This window comes from Staurois parvus, unplaced genomic scaffold (assembly GCF_062004578.1).
Source record: "Staurois parvus isolate SC_StPar_1 unplaced genomic scaffold, SC_StPar_1.0 ptg000249l, whole genome shotgun sequence".
Classification (NCBI taxonomy): Eukaryota; Metazoa; Chordata; class Amphibia; order Anura; family Ranidae; genus Staurois; species Staurois parvus.
The window spans coordinates 6210670-6230279 of NW_028318045.1; the positions used below are offsets into that span (position 1 = coordinate 6210670).

General features: G+C 42.0%; 2 protein-coding genes across 3 annotated transcripts in view; one reads left to right on the top strand and one right to left on the bottom strand.

The window, feature by feature from the left end:
* Positions 1 to 14661, top strand: part of DENND11 (DENN domain containing 11) — a 167300-nt gene extending 152639 nt beyond the window's left edge. Inside the window, exon 11 of one of the 2 annotated variants that reach the window (XR_016313209.1) lies at positions 1792 to 2398. Coding sequence is in view for 1 of the 2 variants with exons in the window: in XM_089680700.1 (XP_089536826.1) it covers positions 14320 to 14335 (16 nt within the window). In the remaining variant the exon portion in view is untranslated. Of the gene's footprint in view, positions 1 to 1791; positions 2399 to 14319 lie in introns of those variants that run through there. The other variant, XM_089680700.1, reaches the window with a different exon arrangement.
* Positions 1 to 19610, bottom strand: part of AGK (acylglycerol kinase) — a 131705-nt gene that overhangs the window by 90786 nt on the left and 21309 nt on the right. Inside the window, exons 2-3 of the mRNA XM_089680701.1 lie at positions 9644 to 9766; positions 1914 to 1953 (exon numbers count right to left, since the gene is read on the bottom strand). Of these exons, the coding sequence (XP_089536827.1) occupies positions 1914 to 1953; positions 9644 to 9753 (150 nt within the window). The 5' untranslated portion in view covers positions 9754 to 9766. The remainder of the gene's footprint in view (positions 1 to 1913; positions 1954 to 9643; positions 9767 to 19610) is intronic.

Here is a 19610-nt window from a genome sequence, read left to right on the forward strand (position 1 = left end):
CATGGGTGTGAATACCCATGCGATCCGATTCTAGTGCGGACCAAAAAAAGGGTCCTGCACCTTTTTGGTGTGGATGTGGTGCGATTTGAGCCATACAAAATATAGGGCTCAAATCGCACCGCACAGAATTTGCATGTGATTTGCACAGGAATGCGGTGCAGTTCCTGTGCGAATCACATGCGATATGCCGCACTGCACATTTGTGAACCCAGGCTCAGTCTCATCCAGCTATGTGCCCCTGCAGTCTTCATTCAGCACTGTCATGCACTGGATGTCACCCCCTGCTACATTATTCCATGTGTTCCCACTCTCTGCTTCCCCCCTCCACAGTCTGCATTCACTGGTGCCATAACACAAGATGTCATCTCCTGATCAAGCCACGTGTTCCCACTCTCTGCTTCCCCCCTCCACAGTCTGCATTCACTGGTGCCATAACACAAGATGTCACCTCCTGATCAAGCCACGTGTTCCCACTCTCTGCTTCCCCCCTCCACAGTCTGCATTCACTGGTGCCATAACACAAGATGTCATCTCCTGATCAAGCCACGTGTTCCCACTCTCTGCTTCCCCCCTCCACAGTCTGCATTCACTGGTGCTATAACACAAGATGTCATCTCCTGATCAAGCCACATGTTTCCACTCTCTGCACTCCACTCAATGCCACCCTCTGAGTTCACAGGAACCACAACTACAGAGGAGGCATTAGGTATCAATCTGCACTGTCAGTGCGTATTAATAACAACATTGGGTGGATATACATCTGCCACAATTTGGTCTTGTTTGTAGTTGTAGCAGGGAAGCATACTGTTATTTACTGCACTGTTCCCCACAGGTCCTCCTCTTCTGTCTCAGGCTGTTAAATGTTATATCACCTGGGATGGACGAGAGGAGGGCTAGTGGGGATCAAGGAGAAAAGGCATATTACAAACATCTTACCTGCACTGCTCTGCATTTGTTTGTTAATTGTTGTTATATCTACAGCTCACTGATCAGATCCAATGTTCCGTGAGCTGTAGATCTGAAAAATTTTTTTGGGGGTTCCCTGAGATCTCAAACTTTTTGCTAAGGGTTCCTCCAAGGTAATAAGGTTGAGAAACACTGCTCTAGGCAGATTTAAAATACACGACTTATTGCAGATCTTTATAAATACACTATTAAATGTAGATTTTTTTTTAAATGCACGCAGTGTAAGTGCCTTAATGTGCCTTGATAACAGCCTGCTGCAATCCATTTACAGCAAAGCTCACACTGGGGAAGGAGAAGCAGCACAAGGAGGCAATCCATTGTACTGAAGTGCTCATGTACTACCAAGGAGCATGTTGACACAGCAAAAGACACAGCAGAATGACAGAGAAATCAGTTCATCAGTTTTCTGCTGATGCCCCCGCCATGTTTCTCAGGCTCTTCTTGGAGAAGGAAAACCAGCAATCTCACTGGCCCACTAAAAATTGACATGGGTGGTTTCTGTGCTACATTAGCTTCAATGGAGGGCAGCTGAGACATCAGGGGTCTAAAGGCTTCTGGATGTCTCATTAAAGAGAACCTGTCATGCCACACCCACACACTCATGATTGTAAACACTAACAGAGTTTTTTTTTTACTGAACTCTTGCGCTTGATAAACCATTGTGCTAATACTGTAATTGCCACTAATTTTTCTCCAGGGCCTCTGCTTTCAGAAAATATATATTGTTTTTGGAGTTTGCAGTAATATTCAGACCTCAAACAGGTATTTAACTGTGTGCAAAAAATGGCACTGGCAGCAAAAGGGTTAATAATCTTTTTGGCACAGGTAACCGTGTGATGACGCAGGAAGATAAAGACGGATGTTTTAAAGCGATCTGTAACGTAAATGTACTGTAAATATGACAGAAAACGTCTTGAACAGAATTGTCAACAGTTGCAAAAACTTACCTGCGCTTCTTGGCAGGCTGCCCTCCTCAGCAAGTTATCACTGCCATGAGAAACCAAAGGAGAGGGAGACAGAGACAGAAAATTAGCACTACACACAGATTTATGGCTTTCATTAACAACCTGAACACAGTTCAATGAGATTCAAAAAACCTGTGGCTACATGGATGCAGATTGCCTGTCTATGGGACCAATAAAGATGCCTGCTGAAGGAATACAGCAACTCAAAGAAACAGCAGCAAAAGTATAATGTTGCTTTTAGCAGCCAATCAAATGTGTGCCTTTATGTGAATATTTCACTACCAGCCATAGATCACTTCTGACAGCACAGCTACCAGCAATATTTCCATCGGGAACAAGGCATATTTCAGAAGGCTGTACAGTCGTAACAGAACAAGACATCTGATAAATATTTATCAAGTGTATTATCTCACTGAATGGCTTTACAATGTCATATCTGTCAATAAAATTGTGGTATATTAACTTAACATTTAAGCTCAGCCAAAAGTTTCCTTCTTTCTCATTTTTTTGACGTTTTGGATAAAGTGAGAATGTATTAGAACCCTTGTCAGGTTTTTGCTGCCATCCTTCAAAAGAAATTTCACCCCCTTTGTGTTTTTTTTCTAATCACAACTTGCCATTTTCACTGAGGTTGTCTATAATAAATATTTTCACATGCCCAGCAAATCCAGCATTTTCTGCTGCAACCCACAGCTCTGCTGCCGCATGCTGGGTTCGACACCACTATCTTCCACGCTAATGTCACCAAGGACCAGCAGTCTCTTCCTGATTCTTGTAGTTGGCCCCTGATGATGCGCAACACTGTGCAAACTGATACCTACAGGGATACGTGACATGCATATTCCAGGAAGCTTCAGAAAGGGAGTACTCCCCTAGACAAGAATGGAGGCAGGGGGTGGGTTGGAGTAAATGGCAATGGTTTTACTAAACAGGAAATGAGGGAAAATCTACACCATGGGCACTTTTTGTCACCGTGACACTAAGTAAAGGAAAATCTTATGAGCAGTAACAACCTGACAGAGATTCTGAACTTTCCCCAAACTAAAACTTATAACGAATCACAACACAACAGCCATTTCCATGAATAGCAAATAAAAAATATGTATAAGGCCAGACAAGAGTTAAAAAGTGTATATAGAGTTAATTGGCCAGCAGATTGTGTTGTTCTGCTGACAGTTCCCAGCCCCAGATAACAACAGCCATATTATATATCAGACACAAAAGAACAACCCCCTCCCCTCACCTCCTGTAACAAATGGCACTGCAGAGATTTGGAATAATGAGAGCCAAGATGGGACAATTATGGTTTTGAAAAAAAGCAAGCAATTCTGAACGAATTGACTGGTGGCGTTCATGTTTATGCAGGTACCTCTCGATGAAATTACACAGCTGTCTCCAGCCAGCGGGAAGGAACTGCTACACACTTATTACTGCCTGCAAGCAACTCCGAGCCCCCTCTCCAATCGGTAACGGCAGCTGCAAAGAGTGCTGGGGGTTATTTAATTTGGAATAGCTCTACCCTTGGATGCACATACAAAGCCTGTTCACTGGAGGAAAACACTGCGGAATCTAAATACAAGTACCGGTAACTCAGATAGAGGGAAGCCTGGAAGGAAACTCCGTCTTCAGATTGTGGAAAAAAAATTACATTATGCAGGAAATTAAAGCCCAACTCCAGCTGAGGGTTTGAATTATTCGTCAGCTTCTTATTATGTCTCCCCACTCACATGATGCAGCACATCAGAACTCAGATTGAGGGAGGACTGGACAGTACTAGCAAGTCATAGAACAACTATAGAACGGACGGCTTTTACTAAGGCCTCAGTGTGTTCCTCCTCTGATTTGGGGGGAGGGAACTATAAGGTGCCAGCGGCAACAGGTGAGCATGATGATGTGACTAGGCACATAAGTACAAAGTGCTGGATATGCCGTAACTGTGACTGAAGGGGAATGCTGAAAGGAGGCTTTTCCCCCTCCTAGTTGGGCAAGATTTGTCACCCTCGTGAATGTGGAATAAATTTATGGATTGGTGGAGGAGTATGTTCTGGCTATGAATCCACCCCCCCCCCCCTTTTTTGGGATATATTTAGAGCCTTGCTTGGACACACATTTGTGCTTTCACCCAGAGCTATTTTTTTTTTGTTGTTTCCAGTTTTTAGCAAGGGGACCCGCTTGGACAATCTTTGGGTATTTCCATTTCCCTTCTGGGTTGCTGCTATATCACTTAAACTTGCAGTGGGCAGGCTATACAAAAGTACAGTGGATGTAATTTATACAGGGCTCGACAAATCCCAGGCGCCAGGTTTCCATGGGGACTAGAAATTGCGTCCTCATGCCTGGGCTTTTTTCAGCTCATTCATTGTTGGAACCAGGCACCACTAAGACAGTCCTAACAGCCTCCTCACTACTGGCGTTCCCTGTGCACTTACTTGTCTTGTGTAACATTATCCCACCACCCTCGGTTGCTGGTGTGCATCTTCGTACACATCCCTGGAAGCTCTGTAGAAGCATAATCTTTGTAAGGGCTCCCAGTCATTGGTTAGGGTGGTCATGTGGCAGCACTGACAAATGAGAGTCTTTTATTTCTTCTGAGACAAAAGAAGAGACTCTCATTGGTCAACACTGTCACATGACCACGCCAACCAATGGCCATAGCCCTTGCAAAAATGATGTCCCAGTCTCAAGTCTTTTGCAGACTCCAACAGGTTTTCTTGTAAGATTGCCCTGTACTTGGCTCTATACATCTTCCAAACAACGCTGACCAGCTTCCCTGTCCCTCCTGAAAAAAAGCATCCCCAAATTATGATGCTGCCACCACGTTTCACGGTGAGGATGGTGTGTTGAGGGTGATGTGCAGTGTTTGGTTTCCACCACACATACCGTTGTGCTTTTAGGACAAACAGTTCAATTTTAGTCTCATCTGACCAGAGCAACTTCTTCTACATGTCTGCTGTGCCTCCCACATGGCATCTCGCAAACTGCAAACGGCACTTCTTATGGCTTTCGTTCAACAACGGCTTTCTTCTTGCCACTCTTCCATAAAGGCCAGATTTGTGGAGTGCACGACTAATAGTTGTCCTGTGGACAGATTCTTCCACCTGAGCTGTGGATCTCTGCAGCTACTCCAGAGTTACCATGGGCCTCTTGGCTGCTTCTCTGATTAATGCTCTCCTTGCCTAGCCTGTCAGTTTAAGTGGATGGCCACATCTTGATAGGTTTGCAGTTGTGCCATACTCCATTTTCAGATGATGGATTGAACGTGTGAGATGTTCAAAGCTTGGGATATTTTTTTATAACCTAAGACGGTTCTCTCGTTCTGGGAGGACGTCATAGGACGCTGCGGGAGCGTGCAGCGATCGGTGGTGCGCTGTCCCTCGGACACAGCGGATCACCGATCGACAGAAAGAGCCGAAGATGTCGGCTTGGTCATGTGATCAGCAGTGTCCAATCACAGCTGATCGCATGTAAATAGGGAAATGCCAGTTATCGGCATTTCTCTCCTCACGAGCTGCCACGCTGACAGCTCGAGAGGAGAGGAGAGCCGGTAATCGACATTCCTTGGAGGGGCATGTGCACTGATCATCAGGGCACTGATGATCAGTGTGCCCTGATGATCTGTGTAGCCCCAGCGGTGCCACCTGTCAGTGTCCATCAGTGCCAGCTGTCAGTGCTAATCCATACCACCTGCCAGTGCCCATCAGTGCCACATCAATGCCACATATCAGTGCCTATCAGTGCACATCAATGCCACATATCAGAGCTGCCTTTCAGTGTCACCCATCAGTGCCACCTATCAATGCCAGTCAGTGCCACCTATCAGTGCTGCCAATCAGTGCCGCCTATTAATGCCGCCTATCAGTGCCAGCTATCATTGCCATATATGAGTGCTGCCTTTCAGTGCCCATCAGTGATGCCTGTCAATGCCCATCAGTGCCACCTACCAGTGCCTCCTCATCAGTGCCACCTATCAGTGCCCATCACTGCAGCCTCATTAGCGCACATCAGTGAAGGAGAAAAATCACTTATTTACAAAATTTTATAACAAAAACTAAGAAAAAAGGGGTTTTTTTTCAAAATTTTCAGTGGTTTTTGGTTTAAGAAAAAATAAAAAACCCAGAGGTGATTAAAATACCACCAAAATAAAGCTCTGTCACAAAAAAATGATAAAAATTTCATATGAGTACAGTATTGCATGACCGCGCAATTGTCATTCAAAGTGTGACAGCGCTGAAAGCTGGAAATTGGCCTGGGCAGGAAGGGGGTATAAGTGCCCTGTAGGCTAGTGGTTAATGTAAGTTTTTTTTGTTATTTTCTATAATAAACATTTATTTTGAACATAGTGTAGAGAAATTCTGTGACAAACGCATGTAATGCGGGCAGTGCAAAATGAAGGTGGGGCTTTGTATGGGTGTGGCTTGAGTGTGGGCAGGGACACAGGGGGCCCCACGATTTCCTATTGCTCGGGTGCCCCATGAGTTGTCAGTCTGCCCCTGGCCCAAACTGTGTTGGAGCAGATCTGGCAGGAGGAAGAAGATCACAGCCAACCAACTACCATGTACTAGGAGGAGAGATGATTGAGCCATGGAAACGCAAAGTCCGTAGTGGGGTCGGAATTTGTGAAGGGGGGAAATTTGTGAAGAACAGGTGGACTTGTGAAGATGTGAGGGTGTGGTTGATGGGAGATTTGTGAAAATTGATGAGAGGGAAAATAGCATAATAATAGTTTCCCTCATAACCGGTTATTATTGTCATTCTTTCTGGCCAGCCTATAACCCTGCAGTAAGTGTTACTTCTGGGTTATTGGCTGGCTGCTCTGCTGTAAATTAGGGGATTAGGGGAAGCAAATGACTTGCCTTGCCCCGGACGCTGACAACCCTGCTACGTATAAAAAAAAAAAAAAACTGCCTCCTAACTTTTTTATCTGGCTCCTAGATTCAAAGCAAATTTGTCGCTCTGGTTTATAAGATGATTGTATGCCAAATATAAGCATGGACTGTAATGTCTATTACATGAGAATAGGATGTGATTTCTGATTCTTCTGCCTCCTGTTGTAGACAGCGTATAGTGGGGAAACCCCTCGGGTATTTCTATGCATGTCCCTGAGCCCTATGGGCTTGAGCGGCACCTGGCAGAAAGATTAACATTATATGTACAGTGGGGCAAAAAAGTATTTAGTCAGCCACCAATTGTGCATGTTCTCCCACTTAAAAAGATGAGAGAGGCCTGTAATTGGCATCATAGGTAGACCTCAACTATGAGAGACAAAATGAGAAAAAAAATCCAGACAATCACATTGGCTGATTTGGAAAGAATTTATTTGCAAATTATGGTGGAAAATAAGTATTTGGTCACCTACAAACAAGCAAGATTTCTGGCTCTCACAGACCTGTACCTTCTTCTTTAAGAGGCTCCTCTGTCCTGCACTCATTACCTGTATCAATGGCACCTGTTTGAACTTGTTATCAGTATAAAAGACACCTGTCCACAACCTCAAACAGTCACACTCCAAATTCCACTATGGTGAAGACGAAAGAGCTGTCGAAGGACACCAGAAACAAAATTGTAGACCTGCACCAGGCTGGGAAGACTGAATCTGCAATAGGCAAGCAGCTTGGTGTGAACAAATCAACTGTGGGAGCACTAATTAAAAAATGGAAGACATACAAGACCACTGATAATCTCCCTCGATCTCGGGCTCCATGCAAGATCTCACCCCGTGGGGTCAAAATGATCACAAGAACGGTGAGCAAAAATCCCAGGACCACACAGGGGGACCTAGTGAATGACCTTTGTTTTTAACTTATATGTCTGGCCTATATACAAATCTTGTACCCTCTAAGTAAGTGCATTATTGCATAATGGCACTAATATGTGACTTTTGTATATTTCACAATATTTGCATAATTCTATGTACTATTTGGATGCAATGTTGTAGATTTATACACGGCAGATTTCTATCACTCTATCTCTGAAGAAGAGTTTACTGAAATGCGTTGGGTCATCCACATAGCTGCTGCTATGTAACATACAAGATCTGTTGTTATCAATAATATCATATGGAATATAGTGTTGAAATACATGTAATATGAATGCATATTAACATAGGGCCTGGTACTTTATGTCAGCATAAAAAAATCTTTTATCATGTTTTAAGAAAATTTGTACAAAAAGGTTGGATGATTTGTACATTATCAGTTTGTGTGGATATTAGTTAATTTTTGTATGTGTCTTGAAAGACCCTCCTGATAATGCAGCAGATGTTCCATTTTTGTATGTGATTGCATTGGAGTGCCGAATCACCTTGTAGTACTGGCAAGGAGAGGAACAAATTGCATTGATTACCTTGGTGAGAGGGGTGACGGCATGACCAATTGAAAAGGCAAAAACACCAGGTTTAGGGAACCCTTGGTCAGAAGAAGTAGAGAGGAGGCTTGCGGAACCATGGATCACATATTCCTCAGCATTAAAAAAAAAATTACATTTTGAATTTCAGGTATAGCTAATTTTTCACAGTTACATTGTTCCAGCTTGGACCAAAATAACTGTGCAAGTGCCATACCTAGTCGATCTCTGTGGAAGCTGGAAACTGTAGTAGGCACAGATATTATAGTGATTGCCACTGGCTTTTAGGTTCAGTGCCAAGCAGCTGCCCTGTTGCTTAGAGGTTGCATGCTTGGCATTCTCTCAATGAATGCAAAGCTTTCTCTGACTGGACAAGGTGGAGATCATGACATCACTGCCTTGCCTCTCCGCCTCAACCAGTCAGAGAACACTTTCCTTTCATTGTATAAAAATGTGTTAGCCCACTCCACTAGAAAAAACAAGCAACTCTTCATGAGCTCGGAAAGGGGGTACAATTTTAGTTATTTTTATCACTGCCCAGAGTTAGGGTTTAAAGTGGAAGTCCAGCTTATTCCAAACCAAGCTTAACTTTGCCACCGTTCTCTTTTTAAACCCCATTCTACCTACACTGTGAAAGAAAGATGTGTATATTTACCTATTCTGAGAGCGACCTGGTCTGGTCACATGATCAGCTGTCAGCAGCAGCTCAAATGGAGAGGAGGGACAGCCAAAAATGGATGCCCCATAATAAGCCTATGGGTGATGTCACCACCCAGGCTCTGCAGCCATTGTGGGCAATCTCTCCCCTCTCCTGAAACACACACATTTTCCTTTCACAGGGTAGATAGACAGGGGTTTAGAAGGGGGGTGGAAGCAGATTTAGACTAAGTTAGGAATAGGCTGGACTTCCACTTTAAGACCGATCACTTATGTTCAGCCTTAAATGTTCATTTTCTATAGAAAAATAACAATGTCACACCAATGTGATATGTGTTCTTGTGAACTGAACATTTTGTTGTGAAAAACAAATGTGAAATTAAAAAAAAAAGCGCACGCGGCTTTGTGAATTGAAGCGAATGAATGCCTACACCATACAGTGCGACATGAATCCATCAGTCTGGGTTTATAATTGGGCAACACAGTGGCTTAGTGGTTAGCCCATCTGCCATAGGGTACTCATGTTTCCTTTACCATTCCAAACACATACTGATAGATTATTTGATTGCTGTCCAAAGTGGCCCATGTTTGAATATGAGATAGGGCCCTTGAGCAAAGCTCCTAAAGGACATTGGCTGAATGTACATTATGTAAAGCGCTGTGTAAATTGTCGGTGCCATATAAATAATTGTAATGAAAAATAATATTCATACCAGTGTTTTCCATATATCCAGTTTCCTCCATATGTCAGCAAGCAAAACCCCACCGTACTCTTTTTCCAGTGGTTGCGCAGTGTCTTATAGATACGAACCACTCTTGACATTTCTACGTTGAGACTGTACAAAGACAAACGATATACAAATTCAACTAATATTATGACCGCTACATTTAGAAGGTCAGCCCACCCAAAAGTTCTACTTCTGCATCTTCTAACCATCTCACAGTTTAATACACACCTCTGTCCAGTATGGAACGTTCCCACCAATATGTCAGGAAGATCTCACCGTTGGAGTATCAAGACATATAATAAGCTAGGGATAAGCAAGTTAAGTATTGAAGCACCACGCCGTAATATTCAAATACATGTTTTTTTCCAATGCCAAATTTTGTGCAGCCAACACGTTCTGGGGCATTACCTCTGCCCCTTTCATCAGGGCTTAGAAAGAATGAATCGGTGTACGTGGACTTAATAATCAACCTATAGTTGGATGCTATTAAACTAAGTTGAGAGACTGCTGTGCAAACTTAATTTATTAACATCCAATTATAGATACGTCCACATACACTGTTGCATTTTTTCCAAGGTTTGATGAAGGGGACAGAGGTACTGCCCCTGGAACATGGCTTCACAAACAATTTTTCATTGGAATAAAATTGTATTTGGACTTGATTATCACAGCGTGCCACTTCGATAACTAACTTGCTAATTTAATATTTATACTATTGCCTTAAAATGGAATGACAACATTATTATAAAATAAACACATAAAAATATCTTCAGGACCTCCTATCCACCTTTCCAATCATATAAGCAGCTAGGAGCTGACTCAATAGTCTTCACCTGTAACTAAAATATCACTTTTGGGTGGACTGGTCATTTAAAGAGAGACACATCACAGAAAAGAAAGTCAATTTATCTTTAAAAATAACACCATAATATAATCTGTATAACCAGAAGCCACAACATTCGAATACTGGCAAAAATATCTCATTACCTGCTTCTGTGATTGGCTGTCTGCCTTTCCCTAAGTCATCTGTAATCTTCATTTGTTACAACACAGTAATTAGACAAACAGAAGCTATTATAAAATATTTTAGAATGTCACAGTTGGGATCCAAGATTAATGCGGAGCTCCAGGCAGATATAAAAAACATAATTTAAAGTGCATGTAAAGCCAAAACTTTTGATTTAGTTTTAGATAGCATAGGAAAGGGTTAGAACATCTGCCAGGTTTTTATTGCTGTATGTGTTCCTGCTGGGGAGATTAACCTTCTCCATTTGTCCTGTGAACAGTGGCGTTGCAATGGGGGTGCACACCGCACCTGGATAACACCCACCAGAGGGGTGAAACCAGGGCCAGGATAAGGGATGCCGATAGCTGCTGGAGGGAGGATTTTGCTCCCCCCTCCCTCCAGCTGTAGGACTGCATCTCTTCCACCTACCTCCTCTCGTGGTTTAAGGTTCTGGTGTAGGCGACTTGTTGTGTGGGTGGATTCTGGATGCGGCCAGCTTTGGTGATCCAGCCTGCCCCCCCAGTCTGAACTGCCCACCTCCCAGCCTACCTACCTGTCTGCCTGCACTCCCAGAAGAGGAAGATGAGACCTAAGCAGGAGCGAGTGTGTGCTGAGGTAAGCTCAGCTGGCTGTACTAGATCTCATATCTCCTGTTTCTTGTCCAGCGCCAGAGCACTAGGGGAATGGGACTGGAGCAGGCTGTATTTGAAGAGGGGGTTAACATTGCTGTTACCACCAATGCAGATGGGGGTGAGGTCAATGGCAGTGAAAGCTGAACCCACACCAATCACCGGCATTGATCTTCATGGCAGTGAAATTTTAACCCCCCCTTCTGCATTTGTGGCAATGTCAGTGAAAGTTAACCCCCTCCCGCCACAATGGTGGTAATGGGAGGAGTTACATTTCAATGCCACTGACCACCAATGTCGGGGAGGGGGTTAATAATACTAACACCTGTGCTAGGGGTTATTAATGCGCCCACTGACATCGATGCTGGGGGTTATTAATTTGTCCACTGATACCTGTGTTGGGGGTTATTAATGCATTTACTGACATCAATGCTGGTAGTTATTATGGAGTCTACTGACATCAATACTGGTAATTATTATGGAGTCTACTGACATCAATGCCGGTAGTTATTATGAAGTCTACCGACATCAATGCTGAGGGTAATGCTTGTATCCGGGAAGGGGGGGGGGGGCACAATTTGGAACCTTTAGCCTGGAAACTGATTGACCTTGTCCCACCACTTCATGACACCATCAAGTAGGAAGTGATATCCAGCCACAATGGTGTCACTCCCCCCATCCGTGACAGCACATGGATTGGCGCACTGGCACAAACAGCATCATTTACAGGGGCTAGTTTGGGGTGCGCACTGTGACTGTGCCTGAAACTAGCCCATCCAGCACCCTGCAGGGCTCTGTGGTAGGCTAAAAAGGAGAGAGCCTGATGTGCTAGCCTGCCCAGTGTCTACTGCTCTGTCTTGCTGTCACTCCGCAGTGGCAGGATAGAGCACTGAGGCAGGCCAGGGGGTGAGAGCCACTCCAACATTGTTAACATTGTCACTGGTACACAAAGTGATGGGAAATTCAAAATTCTATTTGTCACAGGAACGGGAGGGAAATCTTCCAATGGGGACACCTGATCCAGTTACAAATGTCTAACAGAATTCCCCTCACTTTGTAAAGATTTACTTCCTGTTGGGTCTTTCAGTGAGAAAGTAAGGTTTGATCTCCCCAACAGCCATGTTTATGCTTTTTTATACACTTTAATAATGTTAGATATTTATTTAATAATTAAAGTAGAACTATAAGCAAAAATTTTAATTAATTTCGGACAGAGCAAGAGAAGGTAATAACACGTCAGATTTTGTTTCGCCATTGGTGTTCCATTGCAGAGATTTCCCTTAACTTACTGTCCCATAGCCAAACAGGAAGTGAGAAGAAATCCCTGTAATCTATAGGAATTTCTTGGTGACCCCCAGGTCACCAGAACTAGTGTCCCCATTGGAAGATTTTCCCTCTTACTTTTCGGGCACAACTCAAATTTTGGATTTTCACTTTCAATGATAAACAATGGTAAACAGGACAAATAGAGAGGGTGAATCTTCCTAACAGTGACACAAACAACAATAACAACTGACAAGCTTTCTCATACTCTATGCAAAACTAAAACAAAAATTTTTTTCCCTTTAGTTATACTTTAAACTATTTTCATATGCAACCAGGGTAATTGCTGGCCAGGGATGGGTCAAAAGTTGGCTATTTCAATAGCGACCAGCTGAATTTTGATCCATCTTTGGCCATTCTTTCTGGTCAGAAATCGATCAGGAATGTTGGAAAACTTTTGTTGAAAAAAGGATCACCCCCTTGTGTCAGTATTTTGTTGGACCGTGTTTTGCTTTAACTACAGCCTTTAGTCTGTTGAGATATGTCACTACTAACTTTTCACATCTAGACTTTGCAATTTTTGCCCACTTATCTTTGTAGAACTGCTCAAGTTCAGTTAAATTTGATGTTGACCATTTGTGGACTTCAGTCTTTAAGTCATTCCTCAGATTTTCAATGGGGTTTAAGTCTGGGCTCTGACTAGGCAATGCAAGTACATTCTTTTTTTCCTTCAACCACTGTGTGGCCGTTTTTGCTGTGTGCTTTGAGTCATTGTCACTGGAAAGTAAACTCTCTTCTTGCTGACAAATTTCTAGCAGAGGATAGCAGACTTTCCTCAAGAATTTGACAGTATTTTGCCTGATCCATTTTTCTTTTTATCCTGACAAAATACTCCAGGCCCTGCTGCAAAGAAACACCCCCATAACTTGATATTACCACCTCCATGTATTACTGTAGGAACAGTGTTATTTGGATGGTGAGCTGTATTGGATTTCCACCAGTCATATCATTTAGTGTTGAGGCCAAATAATTAAATTTTAGTCTCATCTGACCAGAACACCGTTTTCCATGTGGCCTCAGAATCTTCAAGGTGCGTTTTGGAAAATCTCAGTCCTGACTGCATGTGGCCTTTCCTGAGGAGTGGCTTTTTTCTTGCAACCCACATTTGTGGAGAATTTTTGATATTGTTGTCACATGCACACAGTGACCACTCTTTGTTATAAATTTCCTCCTGGCTCTTTCATCCAGGGAGGGTCAGTATTGTACCAAACACATTCCACTTGTTAATAGTAGACTTTACTGTGCTTCTAGGCATTATAAAGCTTTTGCAAATTTTTTGTATTCATCTCCTGACTTTATCCCAGGGATCTTTTGACAGTGCCTTGCCACCCATAGTTGAATGTTTTGTTCAGTTGCACTTCCAGGGACTGAAATGCTCCAGGAAAGCTTTTATGCTGCTGAGGTAATCAAAATTACCACAGCTGATCACAGTTGAACGTCGAATGGCTTTGTGAGCCATTGAGAAGGTGGTTAGCTACACCTGAATGAGTTTACAAGTCATTTTTAGGAGGGGGGTGATCCTTTTTCTAACTCAGTAATTCTATTTTTGAATTTTTTTTATATACCAATTAAATTACCCTCTAAGTGGGATTTTAAAGGCAACCAAATACACAATGTATTGTAGGTATTCACTATGTTTATGAGCTATAAATGTTCCATTTTTTTGTGGTATGTATAACTGTAAATGGATCTTTATGTTACAGAGTGGTATTATCCTGAGGAAAGAGCTTTAATAAGGAAACACGTTGGATACCAAGCTGACCAACTAACAATCAAGATTCTACTGGTTGTGACGTTTTGACATGCATAATATGCTCAGCTGGGGATACCACGATGTACACGCTTTTGATATTCTGTAACTATCCTGTTCTCTGCCTTTATAATAAAGATATACTGAAATATAACGTTATTCTCTTTTTGGAGAGTAAACATTTATAAGGAATGTACATTGTGTATTGTCACATTGTGTCATGGATTACGTCCTCTAATGTTGATTCGTTTCTTTTAAAATCAGAAAACAATAAAAGTATGTTTTTATGATTTTACATTGTGTATTTGGTTAAAATTCCACTTAGAAGGTAATTTAATTGGAATATGATATTAGGGATGGTGGCAACCACACCCACATCACACAGACCTTTTTGTCTCTGAATTTTTTTTTATATTTTTCTGACATGTTCGTGTTACCATCAAATCTAACTGAACTTGAACAGTTCTGGAAAGAAAAGTGGGCAAATACTGCAAAGTCTAGAAGTGGAAATTTATTCTATTTTTGAATTTCTTTTTTTCTGACATGTTGGCATTATACCTTTCACTTGGATGGTATAAATTGCACTGAGTAAATACAGCTGGAAAAAACAAAAACTGTGTCTGTCTTCGTGTCAGGTGGCAAAGTAACAAAATGTGATTATTTTAAAGGGGATGACTCTTTTCTATACCCACTGTACATACAGCAATGTGGGATGCAATAGAGGGATGTAATGATGAGGCCTCATTCTGCTCCTATACCTAGTCAGCATGCTTATTCACAGCACATGTACAATCAGCTGAGGCTAAACAAACAAAAATGGATATTAAGTGTAAGACAGTATAACAATAACCTATAAATAAATATCTCACTAAAAGGTAAATGTAAATAAATTACTGAATGATTGTGTAATATATATATAAATATTTGTTTTATTTATTATGTTTATCGAGTGGATAAATATTATATGGTGCAAATATAATGATAATGTGCTCTTTTAAAGTGCTTATACAGTTCATATAATCAAATGCTACATAAAAGGTGAAAGTCCTTCCACAAATCTTGTATGTAATAATCTTTCTCCTGTGCATAACCAATCAACATGTAATAACAACGTGTTCCGGTGACACCACAGTGATCACACTGCTCTCACCTTGGTAGTGTGACCTACAACACATGTAAGGTCAATCAATGCATGTGATGGATCCAACCTCATCAGTATCTCTGAGCATAGTATTGATATGCAAGCTGATTTTACAACTTGTGAGTGTGGTTTTATAAATTTAAAATGTACTGATCTGAATATTACAGCACTGGAAGCTTTTTTTCCCCTTTTCTTTGACATGTTATCTGAGCCACCCAGCAAAGCAGCATGAATGTTAAGCAGTCTTAAAGGGAACAGCACCTCACTTCTAGGAAGAGTACTACATGGGCACCCTAGTGGACAGGCGGTTCCAGGGATTCCATTGAAAGTGCGCAGATTGTGATACTGGAACTGAGCAATACCCGTTGGATACATTTAATCCGTTTAAGGTCACACTACCAAGGTGAGAACAGTGTGAGCACAGGGCTGTCACAGGAAGATGTTGTTATAACATGTTATTACAAGTTGGTTGGTTATGCACAAGAGGAATGATTATTTCATACACATACAAGATTTTTGAAGGACTGTCATCATTATGCAACACATGATTATATGCAGGGCTCGACAAACCTCAGGCGCTAGGTCACCATGGCGACTAGAAAATGCTTCCTGTTGCCTGGGCTTTTGTCAGCCTGTTCACTGTTGGCACCAGGCAGGCCCGGACTAGGACACAGCGAGGACAGGGCCACATGTCCTTGTGGGACCCAAAGCAGCTGCAGTAGCCCATTGAGTGCAGCCGTTGGGGTGGAAACTGCAGATCAGCTGACCCATAACCATGAAGGGGGGAGGAGCTGGAGGAGACCGCATCGTCTGATATCGGGATAGGTGTCACAGCTGCTGCCTGCCGCAGACACCACGAGCTGGACCAGAGAGAAAGTGCCAGACAGCCAGTGGTGGCATGTTCACTTACTATTAGAACATTATAGGAGGACAGCAGGGGGAAGAGAGAGCATGGGGGACAGTGGAAAAATGCTGGATAGGAGGAGCGGCAGGGGCAGCTGCATATAGAGGAATCAATCTCTCCATTTTCCTCCCCTCCTGCGGCCTCTGAATGGCCTGTGGGAAGATGAAGAGGAGAAGCAGGTTTTCAGAGGCTGCAGGAGATAAATGGAGAGATTGATTCCTCTATATGCAGCTTCCCTCGCAGCTCCTATCCAGCCTTTTTCCACTGTCCCCCATGCTCTCTCTTTCCCCTGCTGTCCCCCCCACCACCTCCACAGTGCTCTCGAGCGTTGAAAATAATACTTTGTTAGTTAAAAAAAACTGGCTCCTAACTTTGTTAGCTGTCTCCTAGATTCAAAGCAAATTTGTCAAACTCTGATTATATAAACTGTATAAGCACTCTATAAGAGCACATTATCATTACATTTGCATCATACATTATTTATCCATTCAATACATACAAGGGTTAGAAAACAATGGAAACACTACAGGATTTGCAGGCGTGAAAGTGACAACACTATTATTATTATTATACAGGATTTATATAGCACCAACAGTTTGTGCAGCGCTTTACAAAATGAAGGTAGAAATTACATTTACAATAAAATTTGGCACAAGAGGAAACAGAGGACTCTGCTCATTAGAGCTTACAATCTAGCAGGAAGGGTTGAAGTGATACAAGAGGTAATAGCTGTGGGAGCTTAGCTGATGGAGGAAATAAAAGGCAGTTTACTAGTTAGGTTTTCAGGGAGGATAGATGAATAATAGGATGGGAGAAGCTCGGGAGAAGTCCTGGAGGCAAAAATGGGAGAAGGTGGCATTGGAAGTAGAGAGCAGGTGGTCTTGAGATGATCGGAGAGGGCAGTTTGGTTGATACTTTGAGACCAGGTTGGTGATGTACAGTGGGGATTGAAAGTTTGGGCACCCCAGCTAAACCTTTGTATTATTGTGCATAAAGAAGCCAAGGAAAGATTGAAAAATCTCCAAAAGGCATCAAATTACAGATTAGACATTCTTATAATATATCAACAAAAGTTAGATTTTATTTCCATCATTTACACTTTCAAAATAACAGAAAACAAAAAAATGGCATCTGCAAAAGTTTGGGCACCCTGCAGAATTTATAGCATGCACTGCCCCTTTGCAAAGCTGAGACCTGCCAGTGTCATGGATTGTTCTCAATCATCGTCTGAGAAGACCAGGTTATGTCAATTTCAAAGGTTTTAAATGCCCAGACTCATCTGACCTTGCCCCAACAATCAGCACCATGGGTTCTTCTAAGCAGTTGTCTAGAAAACTGAAACTGAAAATAGTTGACGCTCACAAAGCTGGAGAAGGCTATAAGAAGATAGCAAAGCGTTTTCAGATGTCAATATCCTCTGTTCGGAATGTAATTAAGAAATGGCAGTCATCAGGAACAGTGGAAGTTAAAGCAAGATCTGGAAGACCAAGAAAAATATCAGACAGAACAGCTCGCAGGATTGTGAGAAAAACAATTCAAAACCCACGTTTGACTGTACGATCCCTCCAGAAAGATCTGGCAGACACTGGAGTTGTGGTACACTATTCCACTATAAAGAGATACTTGTACAAATATGGTCTTCATGGAAGAGTAATCAGAAGAAAACCTCTTCTACATCCTCACCACAAAAATCATTGTTTGAACTTTGCAAATTAACATATAGACAAGCCTGATGCATTTTGGAAACAAGTTCTGTGGACCGATGAGGTTAAAATTGAACTTTTTGGCCGGAATGAGCAAAGGTACGTTTGGAGAAGAAGGGGCACAGAATTTAATGAAAAGAACCTCTGTCCAACTGTTAAGCATGGGGTTGGATCAATCATGCTTTGGGGTTGTGTTGCAGCCAGTGGCACAGGGAACATCTCACGAGTAGAAGGAAAAATGGATTCAATAAAATTTCAGCAAATTTTGGATGGTAACTTGATGCCATCTGTGAAAAAGCTGAAGTTAAAGAGAGGATGGCTTCTACAAATGGATAATGATCCTAAACACACCTCGAAATCCACGGGGGATTACATCAAGAGGCGTAAACTGAAGATTTGGCCATGGCCTTCACAATCTCCTGACCTCAACATAATTGAAAATCTATGGATAGACCTTAAAAGAGAAGTGCGTGACAGACAGCCCAGAAATCTCAAAGAACTGGAAGACTTTTGTAAGGAAGAATGGGCAAAGATACCTCAAACAAGAATTGAAAGACTCTTGGCTGGCTACAAAAAGCGTTTACAAGCTGTGATACTTGCCAAAGGGGGCAGTACAAGATATTAACTCTGCAGGGTGCCCAAACTTTTGCAGACGCCATTTTTTTGTTTTCTGTTATTTTGAAAGTGTAAATGATGGAAATAAAATCTAACTTTTGTTGACATATTATAAGAATGTCTAATCTGTAATTTGATGCCTTTTGGAGATTTTTCCATCTTTCCTTGGCTTCTTTATGCACATTAATACAAATTTTTAGCTGGGGTGCCCAAACTTTCGATCCCCACTGTAGCTGGGGGAAGAGTTGTGGAGGGTTTTGTAAGTTCAAGGGTGTGGAAATTTTTGAAAAAAATACTTGTCTATGAACTAAATCGGTGTCCCAATCTACTTGTCCCTCATGACAATCTACTTGTCCACATAAATTTTTTTTTTTTTTTTTAACCAAAACCGTAATTTAAATCGGAGGTGATAATGAGCACTGATTGGGTGCTTGTCAGGAAAGGGGAGTGTTGGGCTTATTCTTTATCCCTTTCGCTGCCAGAGCTGTTTTTGCATTTTTTTGCACAAGATTTAAAAAAATAATTTTAGGCTTGAAGATTACACAAAACCCCCAAACATGATATATTTTCTGAAATCAGAGACCCTAGAGAATAAAATAGTGGTAGTTCCAATGTTTTTATGTTGCATGATATTACCGCAAACGTTCAGTAAAAAATACAGGTTAGGTAATTTTAGGGCAAAAAAAAGCAATTATTAACCTATTTTTTTGTAAAATATAAAAGATGAGGTTGCACTGAGTAAATAGATATCCAACTTGTCAAACCTTAAATTTGTGTGCACTCGTGAAATGGCGACGAACTTCAGTACCGTATATTTTCTATAGGCGATGCTTTTAAAGCCCCTTCTATGTCACCAGTATAGTTTTACGGAGAAGGTCTGG